An 18,974-nucleotide genomic window follows, 5' to 3' on the forward strand; every position below is an offset into this window, starting at 1 on the left:
CCCAACACGATTGGCTGGAATACATTGTACTATATATTCAGTACAAAATGGGTACTGGTAACTGCTAAAGGACTGATTTCCAAAGGCTACTCCATGGCTAACATCGACCTAAAAGATGCTTACTATTCAGTGCCTACATGGACTGATGGGGCAGCTCTGGCAGTATAGAGCTCTACCAAATACATAATCATATGATTATACTAATTGTGGGCATAACTTTGGAGTTGGCCTAACTAGCTGTAACAGCCATCATACAATTGGGTGAAAACTGGGGTTATCATCCATCCAGTTAAATCTAAACTAACGCCTACCAACATAATGGATTATTTGGGGTTCACTATTGACAGCTCACATGTCGGTGACTTTACCAAAGGGCAAGGCTACAGTCCTAACTGAGGCCTGCAACAACCCCACTGACATCAGTAAACCGTCTATCAGATTGGTAGCAAGTATAATTGGCATACAGTGTCTGCCTTTCCAGCCACAGAATTTGGACCTCTGTATTACCGAAAATCTACAAAGAGCAAAATATAAACACTCAAAGTTAATACTGGTCATTTCGACAGACCAATAAGCCACCAATCAAAGCTTATGGAATTGAAATGGTGGAGGGATAACATTCGGCATTGTTCCAACCCTATCGTTATCAGCAAACCCTTAGTGGTGCTACAAACTGATGCCAGTGCGCTTGGTTGGGGTACTACCAATTTCCATCTCCATCTGTGGAGGTAGATGAAAGGCACAGGAGGCATCATTATCACAGACACTGGGCATAAACTACCTGGAAATGTGGGGTGCGTTCTATGGCCTAAAGTCATACTGCTCTGGGATAAATCATCAGCGTGTTAGACTACAGAGTGACAATCTGACAAATACAATTTGGTAACGGTGTATCCAGAGAAATATTGGAATATCAGCTACTTACCTACCAGGTAACCCAAAATTCAGTGACAGACATCAGGTCACGCAAATTCAATAAAATAAGACTTAATCACCAGTTACCAAACTGTGTTTCTTGGGAACCAGACCCTGGGACAGCAGGGACAGATGCTTTTCACTGCATTGAGGGGGCAATTGTTTATCTATGCATTCCCTCCTTTTCTGCATCATCAGTCGGGTATTACGAAAAATACAACAAGACTCAGTGTCTGTTAATCGGTAGTGCCAATTGGCCTACTTAACCATGGTTCCCGGTGATACTCAACATGGGGTTTAACCATGCATCACCATCCTGAAACAACCAAATTATTGGTTCGTCGTGTAACAGGGGAACCCATCCATGTCAAAACAACAAACCTATCAATTTGTAGAGTCTAAAGAAACCTCTACTGCAACTGGGACTGGCGGACCGAACATCAAACATTATCTCAGCGGGCCACAGACAGTCCACCAAAAACTATAGCTGGTATACATCAGGAAATGGGAGATATATTGTCACAGAAACAACATCGCCTACAGTTGATGAACATAACGTCTGTTCTCGAATTCCTGGCAGGCCTACATTATGATGAGGGGCTCAGTTACAGTGCCATTAACTGCGCCAGAAGTGCCCTATCAACATATCTACGGCGAGGATCAGAGCATCATTCTGTTGGGACTCACCCCTGGTAACCAAATTTATGAGGGGAAATTTTAATATCTATCCCCCAAGAACCAGGTACTCTCTAAATGGGATATGAGTATTGCCCTAACGTTGCTAAGGAATTGGTCTCCAGCAACAGCTCTGTCCCTGCATAAGACTGACGCACAAAACAGTCATGCTGATAGCTTTGGTCGCGACAATAAGGGTACAGTCGTACATAAGTTAAGGCTGGACTATATGACTTCTTCAACAGGAATATCACGTTTCATATTACGAATTAGTCAAACAGAACAGACCGGGGTCATCAGGCCTCAAAATAGAATTTAGGGATTACCCTACAGATATCGTCTCTGTATAATAAGACAATTATTGTTCTATATGGAGAACACCAAAAACATCTGAGGCTATGAGATGGCACTACTAATCAGCCACAAACAAACCCACAAAAAAGTGTCGGGTCAAACTATTTTCAGATGGCTGAAACAGGTTTTAACAACAGCTGGGGAGGATACTAACATATTCAAATCTTATTCCACCAGGGCTGCAACTACATCGGCAGCTATGGAGTTGGATGTACCAATGAACCAAATCCTCGAGACAGCAGGATGGATCAGGGGAAAATGTTCCAACTATTCTACCACAAACCAGTAGTTAAACTGGAACTTTGCAGAGCCAATTTTAAGTTCTGTAATATAATTTCACCCCATTAATAGGGGCTATAATTTGTTGCTAACAATTTATCATGGATTTCAATGTTGGATTCATGTCTAAACATGCTAACACAATTCCTCCCACAGTCAATTAAGGCAGATGTGAGGCATGGACTCGTTTCCACGGCATGAAATCACAGAGCTTTGAAATCTTCACGTAGTCAGTCACTCACATGACTCCGAAGTAAAATAGTAAGATTAAACGAGAACTTACCAGTTCGAAGTTTGATCGTTATTTTATGAGGAGTACGTTGAGGGAATACGTGCCCTCCGCTCCCACCCTTGTCATATACTCAACTGGTATTTCTTCTCTAATCTTACTATGTTCAGTCATTACTGTTATCAGTGATTTCACACCGCTGCTTTGAAGAATGACACACATGCGTCCTGGTGGGGTTCTTCACGTATTCCCTCAACGTACTCCTCATAAAATAACGATCAAACTTTGAACTGGTAAGTTCTCGTTTAATCTTACTATTAGCTTTCTTCACTGCCTGCTGTACCTGCACGCCAACTTTCAGTGACTGGTGTACAAGGACACCCAGGTCTCGCTGCACCTCCCCCTTACCTAACCTATCCCCAATGAGATAATAATCTGCCCCCTTGTTTTTGCCACCAAAGTGGATAACCTCACATTTATCTATATTATACTGCATCTGCCCACTCACTCAACCTGTCCAGGTCACCCTGCAACCTCCTAGCATCCTCTTCACAGTTCACAATGCCACCAAGCTTTGTATCATCCACAAACTTGCTAGTGTTGCTCCTAATTCCCTCTTCCAAATCATTAATATACATGGTAAACAGTTGCGGCCCCAACACCGAGCCTTGCGGCACTCCACTCGCCAATGCCTGCCACTCTGAAAAGGACCCATTCACTCCTACTCTTTGCTTCCGGTCTGTCAACCAATTTTCTTCCATGTCAATACCCTACCCCCAATACCATGTGCTCTAATTTTAGACACGAGTCTACCATGCTGGACCTTATCAAAGGCTTTCTGAAAGTCTAGATGCACTACATCCACTGGCTCCCCTTCATCCATTTTACTTGTCACATCCTCAAAAAATTCCAGAATTCAAATGAAAAGAAAAAGACTCCTCGGCTCAACAGCCTGCAGGCGCTGAGTTCCACCGCTGGCCTGCGCCGACACCACCAGACGCAGTCCTGCGACGCCATTGCTGCCACGAGGAGCAGCACCAACGTTCACCGCCTACCTGACCGATCTCAGGCCCGGACCAACGTAGACGCCGCCATCGTCGACCGCCACGTGGCCGCTGCCGCCGACCTTCGCCAACTTACCAATGACGCCGACCCTCGGTGCCTCACAGGAACCGCCGACCCTTGCTGCCTCACAGGAACCGCCAATCCTCGCCGCCTCCCCGGCGATCCGCTGACCGGGACTTCCGATGCCACGCCCACTGACCCGGGCTCCACTTCCCGCGGGCCTCCACTAGTAACTCTACCGACCTTGGCCACTCCAGCATCCACCAGCAGGCCGCAGCCGTCACCTTGCCAGAGTCCTAAGCTCAGCACCGGGCCTGAAGTCTCCACGCTGCAGACTCTCACACCCCGTGTCTGATTGCGCTGGGTCCTAATGCATCCCCCACCCCCCCCCCCTCAGGTAACGTCAGTGAGGGTTCCACTGGGTCTTCCCCTTCCCCCTAAAACCATGTGATCCCAGCTACTCCCAACTCACACTAGTCCTCATACCACCCTCGTCCCTGAACACCCACCACCCACCACCCCCCCACCAGACATCGCCTCAACCTCAGTCCACTCACCTGCCTTCCTCCAGCCCCAACCCTCATCCTTGCCATGTGTTCACCATCCCCCCCTGACCTCCCCCTCTCTGATACCGAACGGTCTGTCCTCAGCAGAGGTCTTACCTTTGTCCCCCTCCATCCCCACCTCAATGAGTTCCGTGCCAAGCACAATGTGGAGCTCTTCTTCCGTCACCTCCGCTTCGAAGCGTTCTTCCATGGGAAGGAGTCCTCGCCCCCCTTCTCCAACGGACCCCCTCCTCTGGGTCCCCCCCTCATGGCCACCTACCTGCTTTAGACCTTTTAATTTAAGCTGCCGGCAGGTCATCAACCGCCTCAACCTCTCCACTCCCCTTTCTCACTCTAACCTCTTGCCCCCTGAATGTACAGCCCTCCACTCACTCTGCAACAACCCAGACTGGGTGATCAAACCTGCCGACAAGGGAGGTGCCGTGATAGTCTGGTGTGCTGACCTTTACAAGGCTGAGGCCACACGCCAACACTCAGACACCTCCTCCTACTTATCCCTGGGCCATGACCCCACAGACGAGCACCAGGCCACTATCTCTAGCACCATCACTGGTTTCATTGCTTCCGGCTCCCCGCCCTCGCAAGCCTCCAACCTCATCATTCCCAGCCCCGCACGGCCCGATTTTATCTTCTCCCCAAAATCCACAAGCCTGACTGTCCTGGCAGACCCATTGTTTCTGCCTGTTCGTGTCCCATTGAACTTATTTCCACATACCTCGACTCCATACTATCCCTCCTGGTCAAATCCCTCCCTAGCTATGTTCAAGACACCTCACACGCTCTTCGTCTCCTTCATGACTTCCGTTTTCCAGGCCCCCATTCCCTCATCTTCCCCATGGATGTCCAGTCACTCTACACCTCCATCCCCACTAGCAAGCCCTCCATTTATTCCTCGACCGCAGAACCAACCAATCCCCGTCTACTAATACTCTCCTCTGCCTAGCAGAGCTGGTCCTTACCCATGACAACTTTTCCTTTGACTCCACTCATTTCCTCCAAATCGAAGGCGTAGCTATGGGCACGCGCATGGGCCCCAGCTACACCTGCCTCTTTGTAGGGTACATCGAACAACCCTTGTTCGAGGCGTACTGTGGCCCTATCCCCGAACTCTTCCTCCGTTACATTGACGACTGCCCTGGTGTTACCTCCTGCAGCCATGCAGAACAAACTGGCTTCATCCATTTCACCACTAATTTCCATCCGTCACTCAAATTCACCTGGAGCATTTCCGACATCTCCCAAACGTTTCTAGACCTCACCATCTCCATCGCAGGTAACAGACTACTGATCGACATCCACTACAAACACATCGACTCCCATGGCTATCTGGACTACACTTCTTCCCACCCTGCTTCCTGTAAGTACTCTATCCCCCACTCCCAAATCCTCCGTCTACGCCGCATCTGCACCCAGGATGAGGTGTTCCAGACCAGGGCATCGGAGATGTCCTCATTCTTTAGGGAACGGGGGTTCCCCGCTACTATTACAGATGAGGCTCTCACCAGGGTTTCCTCTATATCCCACAGCTCCTCTTACACTCCCCACCCCCCCACTCGTAACAAAGACAGAGTCCCCCTTGTCCTCACCTTCCACCCTATCAGCCGTCGCATGCAACATATAATCCTCCAACATTTTCGCCACCTCCAATGGGATCCCACCACTGGCCACATCTTCCCATCTCCTCACCTTTCTGCTTTTCGCAGAGACCGCTTCCTCCGTAACTTCCTGATCAATTTGTCCCTTCCCACCCAAACCACCCCCTCCCCTGGTACTCTCCCCTGCAACCGCAGGAAATGCTACACTTGTCGCTTTACCTCCCCCCTTGACCATCCAAGGACCCAATCAGTCTTTCCAGGTAAGGCAGAGGTTCACCTGCACCTCCTCCAACCTCATCTACTGCCTCCGCTGTTCCAGGTGCCAACTTCTCAACATTGGCGAGACCAAGTGCAGGCTTGGCGATCGCATCGCCCAACACCTCCGCTCATTTCGCATTAACCAACCTGATCAGCACTTCAACTCCCCCCTCCAATTCCGAATCCAACCGTCCTGTCCTGGGCCTCCTCCATGGCCAGAGTGAGGCCCAGCGCAAATTGGAGGAACAGCACCTCATATTTTGCTTGGGTAATTTACACCCCAGCGGTATAAACATTGACTTCTCCAATTTCAGGTAGTCCTTGCTTTCTCCCTCCTTCCCTTCCCCCTTCCTAGCTCTCCCACAAGCCTATTGTCTCCGCCTCTTCCTTTCTTTTTCCCGCCCCCGCCCCCATGACATCAGCCTGAAGAAGGGTCTTGACCCAAAACGTTGCCTATTCCTTCTCTCCATAGATGCTGCCTCGCCCACTGAGTTTCTCCAGCATTTTTGTCCACCTTCAGAGGAGTTGAATAGCTCATTTGGATGTTTTATTTTCTAATTTTTGATGCACCAAATAGAAGTGAACTCACATCTTGCTTCAAGATGAGTTCACTGTGTGAAAACAGCCATGTGGAACTCAAAATGAAACTCTCCCTTGGAACGGCATGATGATTAGACACCTGTTGAGTGTAAGGTCAATAGCATCTAATCAACATTGGGGCACTTACCAGTCTGTCAAGGCTTGTGCCAGCTGCTGTTGTTGGACGCTCCTCAGGACTATAGGGTCTAAACCTTGGATTAAACCCATCCGATATAGATCGAGTTAAACGGCTCCCAGATAGAGACTTTGGCTTCCCACAGCCCTGAAATACCTAGAGTGAATCAAATAAATCATTTATTACATATACCATAATGTCATTATAATTTGGTATCACTGTCTTTGAATTGGATTGCATAGCCTAAAAAGTTCATTAAGGATGAGACCAGTCTAAATAATAAACTGTTACTATTTATACATTAGCTGGGATGTTGGAAGGAACTGCAGATGCTGATTTACACCGAAAATAGCCACAAAATGCTGGAGTAACTCAGCAGGACAGGCAGCATCTCTGAAGAGAAGAAACGGGTGATGTTTCAGGTCGAGACCTTTCTTCAGACTGAGAGTCAGGGGAGAGGGAGACACAGATATAAGGAAGGTGTGGAAACAAGACATCAAAGGAGATGATATCAGGGAAAATGTAGAATAGATCATTTGTAGAATAGATCGTAGAAGTAAAATGGGTCTAGGAGAAGGTGACAACAAAGCCAACGGAAATAACATTTACAACTTTAAAAGCTCTAAATGTATAAAACCTTAGTAAAACCAAGGGCAGGGAATATAGAGAATGTTAAGGCCATAGGGAGTATTGAAACAACTGAAACATAGAAAAATAGCCAGCACCGCCATTCAATATGATCATGGCTGATCATCCAAAATAAGTACCCCGTTCCTGCTTTCTCCCCATATCCCTTGATTCTGTTAGCCCTAAAATCAAAATTTAACTCTCTCTGGAATACATCCAGTGAATTGGCCTCCAATGCCTTCTGTGGCAGAAAATTCCACAGATTCACATCACTGGATGAAAACGTTTTTCCTCATCTCAGTCCTAAATGGCCTACCGTATTGTATTGTATTGTATTGTATTGTTGTACCCCTTATTCTTAAACTGGATTCCCCAACATCGGGAACATATTTCCTGCATCTAGAATTGTTTAAGAATTTTATATGTTTCTATAAGATCCCTTCTTATTCTTCTAAATTCCAATGAAACAAGCCCAGTTGATCCATTCTTTCATCATACGTCAGTCCCGTCGTCTTGGGAATTAACCTGGTGAACCTACGCTGCACTCCCACAATCGCAATAATGTCCTTCCTCAAATTTTGAGACCAAAACTGCACGCAATACTCCAGGTGTGGTCTCACCAGGGCCCTGTACAACTGCAGAAGGACCTCCTTGCTTCTATACTCAAATACTCTCGCTATGAAGGCCAACATGCCATTTGCTTTCTTCACCGCCTGCTGAACCTGCATGCTTACTTTCAGTGACTAATTGACAAGGACACCCAGGTCTCATTGCACCTCCTCTTTTCCTAATCTGACACCATTCAGATAATAATCTGCCTTCTTGTTCTTGCCGCCAAAGTGGATAACCTCACATTTATCCACATTATACTGCATATGCCATGCATCTGCCCACTCACCCAACCTATCCAAGTCACCCTGTAGCCTCATAGCATCCTCCTCGCAAATCACACTGCCAACCCAGCTTTGTGTCATCCGCAAACTTGGAGATGTACATTTAATTCCCTCCACTGGCCACATCTTCCCATCTCCTCCCCTGTCGGCTTTCCGCAGGGACCGCTCCCTCCATAACTCTCTGGTCAATTCGTCCCTTCCCACTCAAACCACCCCCTCTCCTGGCACTTTCCCTTGCAACTGCAGGAAATGCTACACTTGTCGTTTTACCTCCCCCCTTGACTCCATTCAAGGACCCAAGCAGTCTTTCCAGGTGCAGCAGAGGTTCACCTGCACCTCCTCCAACCTCATCTATTACATCCGCTGCTCTAGGTGTCAGCTGCTGTACATCGGTGAGACCAAGCGTAGGCTTGGCGATCGCTTCGCCCAACACCTCTGCTCGGTTTGCAATAACCAACCTGATCTCCCGGTAGCTCAGCACTTCAACTCCCCCTTTCATTCCGAATCCGACCTTTCTGTCCTGGACCTCCTCCATGGCCAGAGTGAGGACCACCGTAAATTGGAGAAGCAGCACCTCATATTTTGCTTGGGCAGTTTACACCCCAGTTGTATGAACATTGACCTCCAATTTCAGGTAGTCCCTGCTTTCTCCTTCCTTCCCAGCTCTCCCGCAGCCCACTGTCTCCGCCTTTCTTTCTTCTTCCCCCCCACCCTCACAGTCTGAAGAAGGGTATCGACCCGAAATGTCGCCTATTTCCTTCACTCCATAGATGCTGCCTCACCTGCTAAGTTTCTCCAGCATTTTTGTCTACTCATTCACACAAGTTCTGTTATCCCACTTTCCTCACCCAGTCCCTACACATTAGGGGCAATTTTACAGAGGCAAGTTAACCTACAAAGCCAATGGGTCTTTGGGATGTGGGAGGAAACCCACACGATTGCAGGGAGAATGAGTAAATTCAACACAGATAGTGCCCGAGGACAGGATCGAACACAGATCTCTGTTGTGTGAGGCAGCAAGTTCATCAGCTGTGCCACTATATTTTATTTTCCAACACACAAAAAATTATACGTTGATAACTTTGGTTACTAAAAAAAAAACGATCCAGCTCCAGGGAGTGATTCTGCGCTGGTTTTCAGCGGTCGCGGCGACCACATAGCAATGGCGGCCAGATCTCCCACAATGCAAAGGAAGGGAGGAAGTGCCCGACGCCAACCAGTTGCCATGGCAATGCACATGTGCAGGGCGGCCGATGATGTGCTGGCGGATGAGGAGCGAGCGGAGAGCCGGCGGCCTGGACATGGATACGGATGGCGTGCGGAGATGGAGAGTGACAGAGCGAGAGATAGAGAGGGGGGCCCGCTCAAAGTTGAACGATAGGTGTCCCGGTTGCTTGCCAAGCCGGGCAAAATGGCATGGCTCCTAGGTTGCCCGGCGGGATTTTAGGTCGCCATTGGCACCCGGGCAACCATTAATTTCGAGCCCTGTTATAGACCTGATAGCCTGACTTCTGTAGTTATTGAGATTTTAGAGACCATTATTAAGGATGAGGTTTCAGGGTACTTGGAACCACATGATAAAATATATCAAAGTTAGTATGGTTTTGTTACTGTGAAATCTTGCCTGACAAATCTGTTGCCATTTTTCAAAGAGGTAACATGCAGGATAGACAAAGGAGAGGACGTGATGTTGTTTACTTGGATTTTCAGGTGGCCTTTGATAAGGTGCCACACGCTAGGATGCTAAACAAGATGAGAGCGCATGGTATTAGAAGCAAGATTGGCTGACTGGTAAAAGGCAAAGAACAGGATAAGTACAGGGGGCTTTTTCTGGTTGGCTGCCAGTTGGTGACTAGTGGTGTTCCACAAGGGTCCACTACTTTTCACATTATATATTGATTTGGATGATGGTATTGATGGATGTGGCCAAATGTGCAGACGATACGAAGGTATGAGGACAGGCAGGTAATGTTGAGCAAACCAGGAAACTGCAGAAGGTTTGGACAGGTTGGGAGAGTGGGCCAAGAAGTGGCAAATGGAATGCAGCGCAGCAAAATGTGCGATCATGCACTTTGGTAGAAGGAATAAAGGCATACACTATTTCTAAATGTGATGAACATTCAGAAATCGGAGGTGCAAAGGGATTTGGTAGAGCTGGTGCAGGATTGCCAACAGGTTAATTTGCAGGTTACACAAAAAAGCTGGAGAAACTCAGCGGGTGCAGCAGCATCTATGGAGCGAAGGAAATAGGCAACGTTGCCTATTTCCTTCGCTCCATAGATGCTGCTGCACCCGCTGAGTTTCTCCAGCTTTTTTGTGTAACCTTCGATTCTCCAGCATCTGCAGTTCCCTCTTAAACACAGGTTAATTTGCAGGTTGAGTCCTTGGTTAGGAAGGCAAATGCAATGGTAACATTTATTTTGAGGGGACTGGAATATAAAAGCAAGGATGCTGAAGCTTTATAAGACACTGGTGAGGCCACATTTCGAAGATTGAGCTTTTTGGGCCCCATATCCGAGGAGGGATATGCTGGCATTGGAGAAGATCCAGAGGAGATTTATGTGAATGATCAAGAGTCAAGGGTGTTTTATCGTCATGTGTCCCAGATAGAACCATGAAATCCTTACTTGCTGCACCACAACAGAATATGTAAACAGAACATGTTGAGTTGCGAAATTCTGAAGAGAGAGAGAGAGAGAGAGAGAGAGAGAGACCGAGACGGAGCAGCTAGCCTTCCGCCCAGTAGCCACTTGCCAACTATCACCTCCACCGGTTGTGCCTGCGCCGAAGGACACCGTGGCTGGCTAGCTGACTGGCAGAAGGAGCTCAGGTGGCGGCTGGTTCCGCTGTCCAAAGGACCTACAGGTCGCCTGCACGCCCAGGTTGGCTCGCCTGCCCCGGGACTGGCTGTAGGGCCCAGGTCGGCTGGCAGGTCTGGCTGTAGAACCCAGGTCGGCTCGCTTGCCCCAGGTCTGGCTACAGTTCCCAGGTCGCAAACCCCCCCACCCCGTTTTAAAAGCGATTTGGCCCCAGTCTATCTTTCTTGGCTAACAATCTAATCTTCGGCCCCCAAGACGCAGTTAAATTTTCGGGCCTTATTTTAGGTTAAAAAATATCATCTTCATTGTTGGGAAATACGGTAGTTAATATAGACCTGTACTACAGATTCAAAATATGACTGACTATGTGAGTTGCCAGACGACAGATTGCCAGACTAGACAGTTTCATCCTTTAATACAATTTTGCAAAAGAGGATTGGAAATATCTATTTGAAGATAAATTGATATCAGAGCAATAGGAGGCACAAAAACACACTCATACCTTTTGAGAGATCTGCATACTGTTCTCCTGCATGGTCATAATTGCCTCAGAAATCTTAACATCAATGGGATCCATAACTGATTCAATGTTGAATGGTCCCTCCAATCTCTCTGCAACCATCAGCATTGCATCTGTAAAAAAGTGGATATGTACAACATTTTCGTATTGGGTCATAGAATCATTATAAGCAGAGGAGGTGACTATACAACCACTGATTCTATGCAAGCTCTCAGTCGAGTACAACTATATCACTGTAACTCTCTATCTGTATTTCTTAAATAGTCTCCAGTTTTATTTTGAAATCATTGATTATCGTTACTTCCATCACAACTCACTGGCAGAGTTCCAGGTCATAAAAATAATAATTTCCCCCCCGAGCCCCTAATCCCTGCACTTCTGACTAACAGAAACAGAAATGCGTTGTCTGTCTTATGTTAAACCTCAATAGTTTGAGGAAAAATATTGTAGATGCTAGAAATTGAAAACAAAACAGAAAATGCTAAAATTAATTCTTAGGCAGCATCTGTGGGAAAATATTCCTAGATTCATGCAGGTTCCATGAAAAATCACACCACTTTGAAAAGGAAGAAATAATACATTTGGTTTAACTCAATGTCAAGTCAATGCGTTATCACCAGAACCTGATCTTTCACATTTATGTTAAATTTATTTTATGGTGGTACATTAATGCGAAACTCCTTTGCTCTGAGAAGAATCTTAACTTCTCCAACTAACTTTGTAGTTCCATCTTGCAAAATTACACAATGCCTGCTCAACCTCTTTCTAAATCATAATGAACAGAACTGAAGACTGTCCAAGATTTGCCCACGAGTTTAAGAGGTTCAGCCTAACATCCCTACTTCTGCACTCACTGAGAAACAAAATATCTCATATGGTTTGTGTAGATGGTTTATGCATGCAACCAATAATGTAGCTACCTCAGTACCACTAACCACGCCTTAGTTATCAAGTATAATAACACTCTCTCTCCCTATCTCTCGCTCTCTCTCCAGCACGGTGACAGACTGCGTGCAGTTAGTGCTGGACCATGTTTAATCTGTGTGTTTATTAAAGAGTTAAGTAAAGTTACAAGTGTGTGAGAATCACTTCTTTACATGGTGTCGGCAAGTTAAATCTCGCGCCTCCTGTTTATCAGGTTTTATTTCTTGACTTTGTTTCTTTTTCGCAGTTTTACTCTCCTTGTGTCACCATGGCATCCTCATGCCGCAAACCCGCGCCCCTGGTCTTTGATGCAGACATTGCGGAGCGCTGGGCGACTTTTGAGATGGATTTTACCCACTACATGAACATTGCTCATCGCAACAATCCTGATGCCGTTAAAGCTTCCCATCTTCTAAATCTTGCTGGTCCTGATGCCATGTGGAGAGCACAAGCCTTCACCTACAGTCCCGCGGTCCGGGATCAACATGATCAGGTCCAGGTACCTGCAGAGTCTGCCGACGACCCGGTATGTCTGTTGCGAAAATTCGCTGACCTGCCCTCTAACCGCATTTTAGAGAGAGCAAAGTTTTTTATGAGAAAGCAGCAGCATGATGAGCCTGTTGAATGTTTTATTGCTGATCCGCGTTACCTCGCTCAGAGGTGCCGATTTGATACTATGACTGAACAGCTTACTAGAGACATTCTAGTGACAGGGATGCTTGATCAGAAATTACGATCGGAGCTATTAAGGAAACCAGATCTCACTCTAACCGAAGCCATGCACGCATGCAGGTTGGCTGAAGTCGTTGACCTGCTGTTTGGACAGTGGGGGTCTGATAATAAATCGATTAATTTAACTGGTCTCAACGTCCTAACATAGTCAACACCAGACCCATGTCGCGGACCATCTACGTCCCCGGCGGCCAAGGCGTTAAAAAATGCCCTAATTGCGGTTATGTGCATTCAATGCAGTCGCAGTGCCCGGCTTACGGAAAATCCTGCAATTTCTGCAAGAAATTTAATCATTTCTCGGCTGTCTGCCGCTCCCGTGGGAAACTTCCCCCAGCTTCTAGACAAGTCCTAAACAACTTGGTGCAAGTTGATAGCGAGTTTGGTTCCCAGTCCTCTCTCGACACTGCCCACGACTCTGAGCCAATTAGTTCTCAAGGAGATGCTAGTGTTTTCACACTCCTACACGCACCTGCTCGACTCACGGATCCTTCGGTCCTCGTTACTGTCAACAATTTGACCTTCTCTGCTAAGCTCGACACGGGGGCGAAGGTCAATGTTATGTCAACAAGCCTGTTCAGAAAGATTAGGCACAATGAGCAACTAAGTGCTGACCGTTCGACTTTACATGCTTACGGGGGCGAGGTCCAGCAGCGGATGAACAGAAGCATGAGGTTCAACGGCGTTCCTACGACAGGTCCTGCCGGCCGCTGACGTCCCTACTGCCCGGGCAAGTCGTTCGGATGCAAACTAGCACCGGCTATTCCTGTCTCGCGACCGTGGTTGGTGTGGCTGATTCGCCTCGTTCTTACCTGGTGGACTATGAAGGGACTGTCTATCGTTGAAGCCGTCAACACCTGTTGGCTGTGAACGAGCCGAAGCCTCCACCTGCGGGTCCTTATGCTCCACCTCTGCTGTCCCAGCCTGCTTCTGCCGGCTTTCCTGCTGATCGCAGCAAGCCCCAGACCCCTCACTTGTTGCGTTCTCCTCCACCGCTGCCGCCTGGTTTTGGCCTGTTTGCCTCCCCTCCCGTGTCTCCTGCTCCGGCTGCGTCTCCTCCTGCTTTAGCTCCTGCTACAGATGCGTCTCCTCCTGGTTCTCGCCTACTTCTGCTGCGCCTTCTCTTCTTTCCGATGGGGGGGGGGGGGGGGGGGGGGGGGGGGGGGTTTGTATGCACGCGTTCGGGTCGCATTGTTAAGCCGCCTGTTCGCTATGGCGACTTTGTTTAGATTTGTATATTTTATGTAATCACACTGCCATGGCTCTATTTCAATTCTGATTTCTAAGGGGAAGGATGCAGATGGTTTATGCATGCAACCAATAATGTAGCTACCTCAGTACCACTAACCACGCCTTAGTTATCAAGTATAATAACACTCTCTCTCCCCATCTCTCGCTCTCTCTCCAGCACGGTGACAGACTGCGTGCAGTTAGTGCTGGACCATGTTTAATCTGTGTGTTTATTAGAGTTAAGCTAGAGGTGGCGCTGTCCTGTGTATGGCTGCCCAGCCAGCAGCTGTCTTGTCTTTTCATCGTTTTATTTTTATTTTTAGTTAGTTAAAGTGTTTTGTTTGGAGGTCTAGACTTTTTCATGTGGGGGGTGAGGGAGAAGGGGGAAACTGCCTTTCAGGGTCCCTACCTGGTCAGAGAGGCAGCTTTTCTCCGGGCGGCTGCAGCTTCGACCCGTCCTCGCGGCCTACCAGCGGGCCTGGAGCGGCGTTTCCTGTCGGGGACCGCCCAGAACCTTGGCTTTGGTGGGGGCACAGCGCTGGAGCGCTATCGTGGAGCCGGCGATGCCTTGCCCGGGTCGCCGTGCTAGAGCTCCGGTGAGCTGAAGAACTGCCGGGAACAACATCGCGGAGCTGCGGGTCTATGGAGCGACTAGCTGCAGGCGGCGGTGCCGAACTTTGCACCGGAAGCCTGGGATCTCGCGACGAGATCACCAGTAGTGGAGCTCCAACCGGCGCGGCCTTGTTGGCTTCAGAAGCCGCGGCCTCCAGTACGGAAGCGGCTGTTCCAGGGTTCCCAAGCCGCGGAGAGGACTCTCTATCCGGCGAGAACGGTCTGGAACATCAGGCCTCCGTAGAGGCAACTGTGGAGGCCTCAATAGGCCCGACTATGGGTGAACTGGGGTTGGGTACTGGACATTGTGCCTTCCCTCATAATGGGAACCATTGTGGGGGGATGTTTTTTATGTTCTAAAACTCTTATTAATGTTATGTCTGTTCTTTATGGGCTGCAAAATGGCAATAAGCATTTCACTACACCTAGTGTGTATGTGACTAACAAAATACCTTTGATACCTTTAAGTAAAGTTACAAGTGTGTGAGAATCACTTCTTTACAGTTTGTTAACTGTTCAATATGTTCTGCAATATTCCAAGATTTGTCAGAGTACAGTTGAAGAATTATACAGATTGGAAATGTACAGCCCTAAGTGCTGGTGTAATTCAGCGGCAAGCAGCATCAGCATTAGATATAGGCCCTTGGGCCTAACTTGTCCATACCATCCGAACCTGCACTAGTCCTATGTGCTGGCATTTAGCTCATATCCCTCAACTCCTATCCATGTACCCTTTCTAAATGTATTTAAAATATCATAATTGTACATCCCGTTACAGCTATTTCCATATATTTACCATCCTACCTGTGAAAAACTTCACTCATGTCCCCCTCAAAGCTTTCCACTCTCATCTTAAAATTTGAGCCTCTTGCCTTAGATTTCCTAACCCAGAGAAAAAGAATGTGGCCATTCACATTATTTATGCCCCTCATGATTTTAAAACGTCACCTCTCATTCTCCTTCACTCCAGCCTATCTAGTCCTTCATAATGTCATAGCATCTCAGTGTGGAAACAGGCCCTTTGGCCCAACTTGGCCATACTGGCCAACATGTCCCATCTATACTAGTCCCACCTGCCTATGTTTGGCCCATATCGTTCCAAACCTGTGCTATCCATGTACCCATCTAAATGTTGCTTAAACATTGCAATAGTACCTGCCTCAACTACCTCCTCTGGCAGTTCTTTCCATACACCTACCACCCTTTGCGTGAAAAAGTTACCCCGCTGGTTCCTATTAAATCCTTCCCCCCTCACCTTAAACCTATGCCCTCTGGTTCTTGATTCCCCAATGCAAGAGAATCTGTGCATCCACCCGCTTTATTCCTCTCATGATTTTGTCCACCTCTATAAGGTCATCCTTAATCCTCCTGCGTTCCAACCTCCTCCTCCTCAACCTCAACCGAAAGCGCAGGCCTTTGAGTCCTGGCAAAATCCTAGTAAATCTTCTCTGCACCTCTTCCAGCTTAATATCTTTTCTATAGCATGGTGCCCAAAATTGAACACAGTTCTCTAAAAGTAGCCTCGCCAATGTCTTATATAGCTGCAACTTCTATACTCAATACTCTGACTGATGAAGGCCAAAATGCCAAAAGCCTTTTCGACCACCCTATCTGTCTGTAGTGCCACTTTCAATACCTGCAATCCCAGATTATTCTTCTCCACAACATTCACTGTGTTGGTCCTGCCCATGTTAGTCTTCCCAAAATGCAACACCTCACATTTCTCAGTATTCAATTCCATCAACCATGCCTTAGCCTACCTGATTAACCAATCAAGATCCTGCTGCAATTTTTGACCATCTTCACTATCTACAATACCACCCACCTTTGTGTCATCTGCAAACTTGCCATGTACGTTTTCATCCAAATCATTGACATAGATGACAAACAGCAATTACTCCAGCAGCAAACCCTGAGGTGCACCACTAGTCATAGGCCTCCATTACAAAAAGCAACCTTCCACCATCACCCTCTGCTTTCTTCCACAAAGCCAGTTTTTATCCATTCAGCTGCTTGGATCCCATGGGATCTTACCCACCAGAGCAGCCTACCATATGGAAGAACCTTGTCGAATGGCTTATTGAAATCCATGTATACAACGACTACAGCTCTGTACTCTTCAACCATTTTCGTCACATCTTCAAAAATGATTTGTGAGACACGACTTCCCACCTACAAAACCATGCTGACTATTCCTAATCAGCCCTTTTCCATCTTAATGCATGTATATCCTATCCCTCAGAATACTCTTGAATAACTTTCCGACCACAGATGTTAAGCTCACAGGCATTTGGTTTGCAGCCTTTCATTAGTCCTTCTTGAATAGAAACACATTTGCCACCCTCCAGTCTTCCAGCACCTCACCTGCATTTAGCTCATAAATCTCAGCCAGGGCATCTGCAATTTTGTCTCCAACTTCAAAGTGTCCTTGGATATATCTAATCCAGCCTGGAAGATTTGTCTACATTCAGCATTTCTTCGAACGTAACGCTGACTGCTCTCAAGAGACTTCCATTAACTGCCCCAAGTTCCTCCATCCTCCTGTCTTTCTCCTTCGTAAATACAGAGGTGAAATACTCATTGAGTACCTTGCCCATTTCCTGAGGCCCCAGAGAGTTGCACACTTTGATTCGAGGGGTCCCACTCTCACTCTCTGATTGCCCTTTTTTCCCTTAATCTATATATCATATATTTCTATATCCATCTCTATTGTGTGTGTGTGTATATAAAATCACATCTTCTTGAAATAACGACGCGCTAACAGTAACATTTTTACATATTCCGGTAGTGATTTAACCCATGGTGTCTGAAAACACCGTATCTGAAAAATTAATGCTTTATTTCTCGAGTTATTAATGAACATGTTCACAAATCTGAAAATACGTTGAAAAAAACAAAACGGCGTCTTTCGCTGATGACGTCACAATGTGTTCCACGCGCTGAAGAACGAGCTCTCGGGTCGGGTCCTTCTCCCACTCTCCTCTTCTCACCCCCTATCGTATTGTATCTCCGTCTGCACTGCTGCCTAACATCGAGGAGTTGGCAGCCTTTGGTTGAGACCGATTTCGAGACTCCACCACAGGTGCCTGCGGACTTTAACATCACAGAGCTTGCGATCCCTTTGCCAGGGATCAACCTCTGAGCTCTACCACAGGAGTCTGCAGGACATTAACATCACAGAGCTCGCAGTCTCTGGTCAGAGACTGACTTTGGGAACTCCGCAGGAGTTTCGACCGCCCCGACGCGGGAGTTTCGATCGCCCTGATGCGGGGGCTTCGACCGCCCCGACTACGGATGGCTCGACTGCCCCGGCCGCGGGAGAATAAAAGAGTAAGAAGATTGGACTTTATTGCCTTCCATCACAGTGAGGAACATGGAGAATCCGTGGATGTTTATGTTAACTTTTATGTGTGCCTTGTTACTTTCTTTTTGGTATGGCTGTATGGTAATACGAATTTCACTGTACCTTAATTGGTACATGTAACAATACACTGACCTTGAAACAAAAGATCATTTATTTATGTTCTCCAGAGATGGTGTCTGAGTTACTCCTGTACATTGTATTTGTAAATGAGCATCTGCAGATCCTTCTGTTAATGGAGATAGAGGTTTCTCCGTTCTTTAACACTCCTCAGGCCGTGTCATTCACTGGGTATGTTCTTCACTTCACATCTTGTGCACTTATTGTAGTTAAATCGCATTTGCCATTCCCTTCCTCACTTGATCCTGTGGTAACTTTTGACCTCTTCTTTGCACCACACCATCAATTTCAGTGTCAGTGTCAACCACAAACATACACAATACCTACAATTGCACTCATTCATTAATATATGTGATAAACAACAGGTGATCCATTACTGATCCACTTCTGGCCACAGGCCTGAAATCTTTAAAAAAAATAACACCACTACAACCCTCTCTCTGCTTCCACCAAGATAATTTTATAAACAATTTGACTCACTCACCCTG

At 47.2% G+C, this 18,974-nt stretch overlaps 1 protein-coding gene across 1 annotated transcript in view; it reads right to left on the bottom strand.

Annotated features, from left to right (window-relative positions):
• gpc4 (glypican 4) overlaps positions 1-18,974 on the bottom strand; it is a 71,197-nt gene that overhangs the window by 15,459 nt on the left and 36,764 nt on the right. The window contains exons 5-6 of the mRNA XM_055644088.1: positions 11,493-11,623; positions 6,664-6,807 (exon numbers count right to left, since the gene is read on the bottom strand). Coding sequence (XP_055500063.1) covers positions 6,664-6,807; positions 11,493-11,623 — 275 coding nt within the window. The remainder of the gene's footprint in view (positions 1-6,663; positions 6,808-11,492; positions 11,624-18,974) is intronic.

This window comes from Leucoraja erinacea, chromosome 12 (assembly GCF_028641065.1).
Source record: "Leucoraja erinacea ecotype New England chromosome 12, Leri_hhj_1, whole genome shotgun sequence".
In the NCBI taxonomy this organism is placed as follows: Eukaryota; Metazoa; Chordata; class Chondrichthyes; order Rajiformes; family Rajidae; genus Leucoraja; species Leucoraja erinaceus.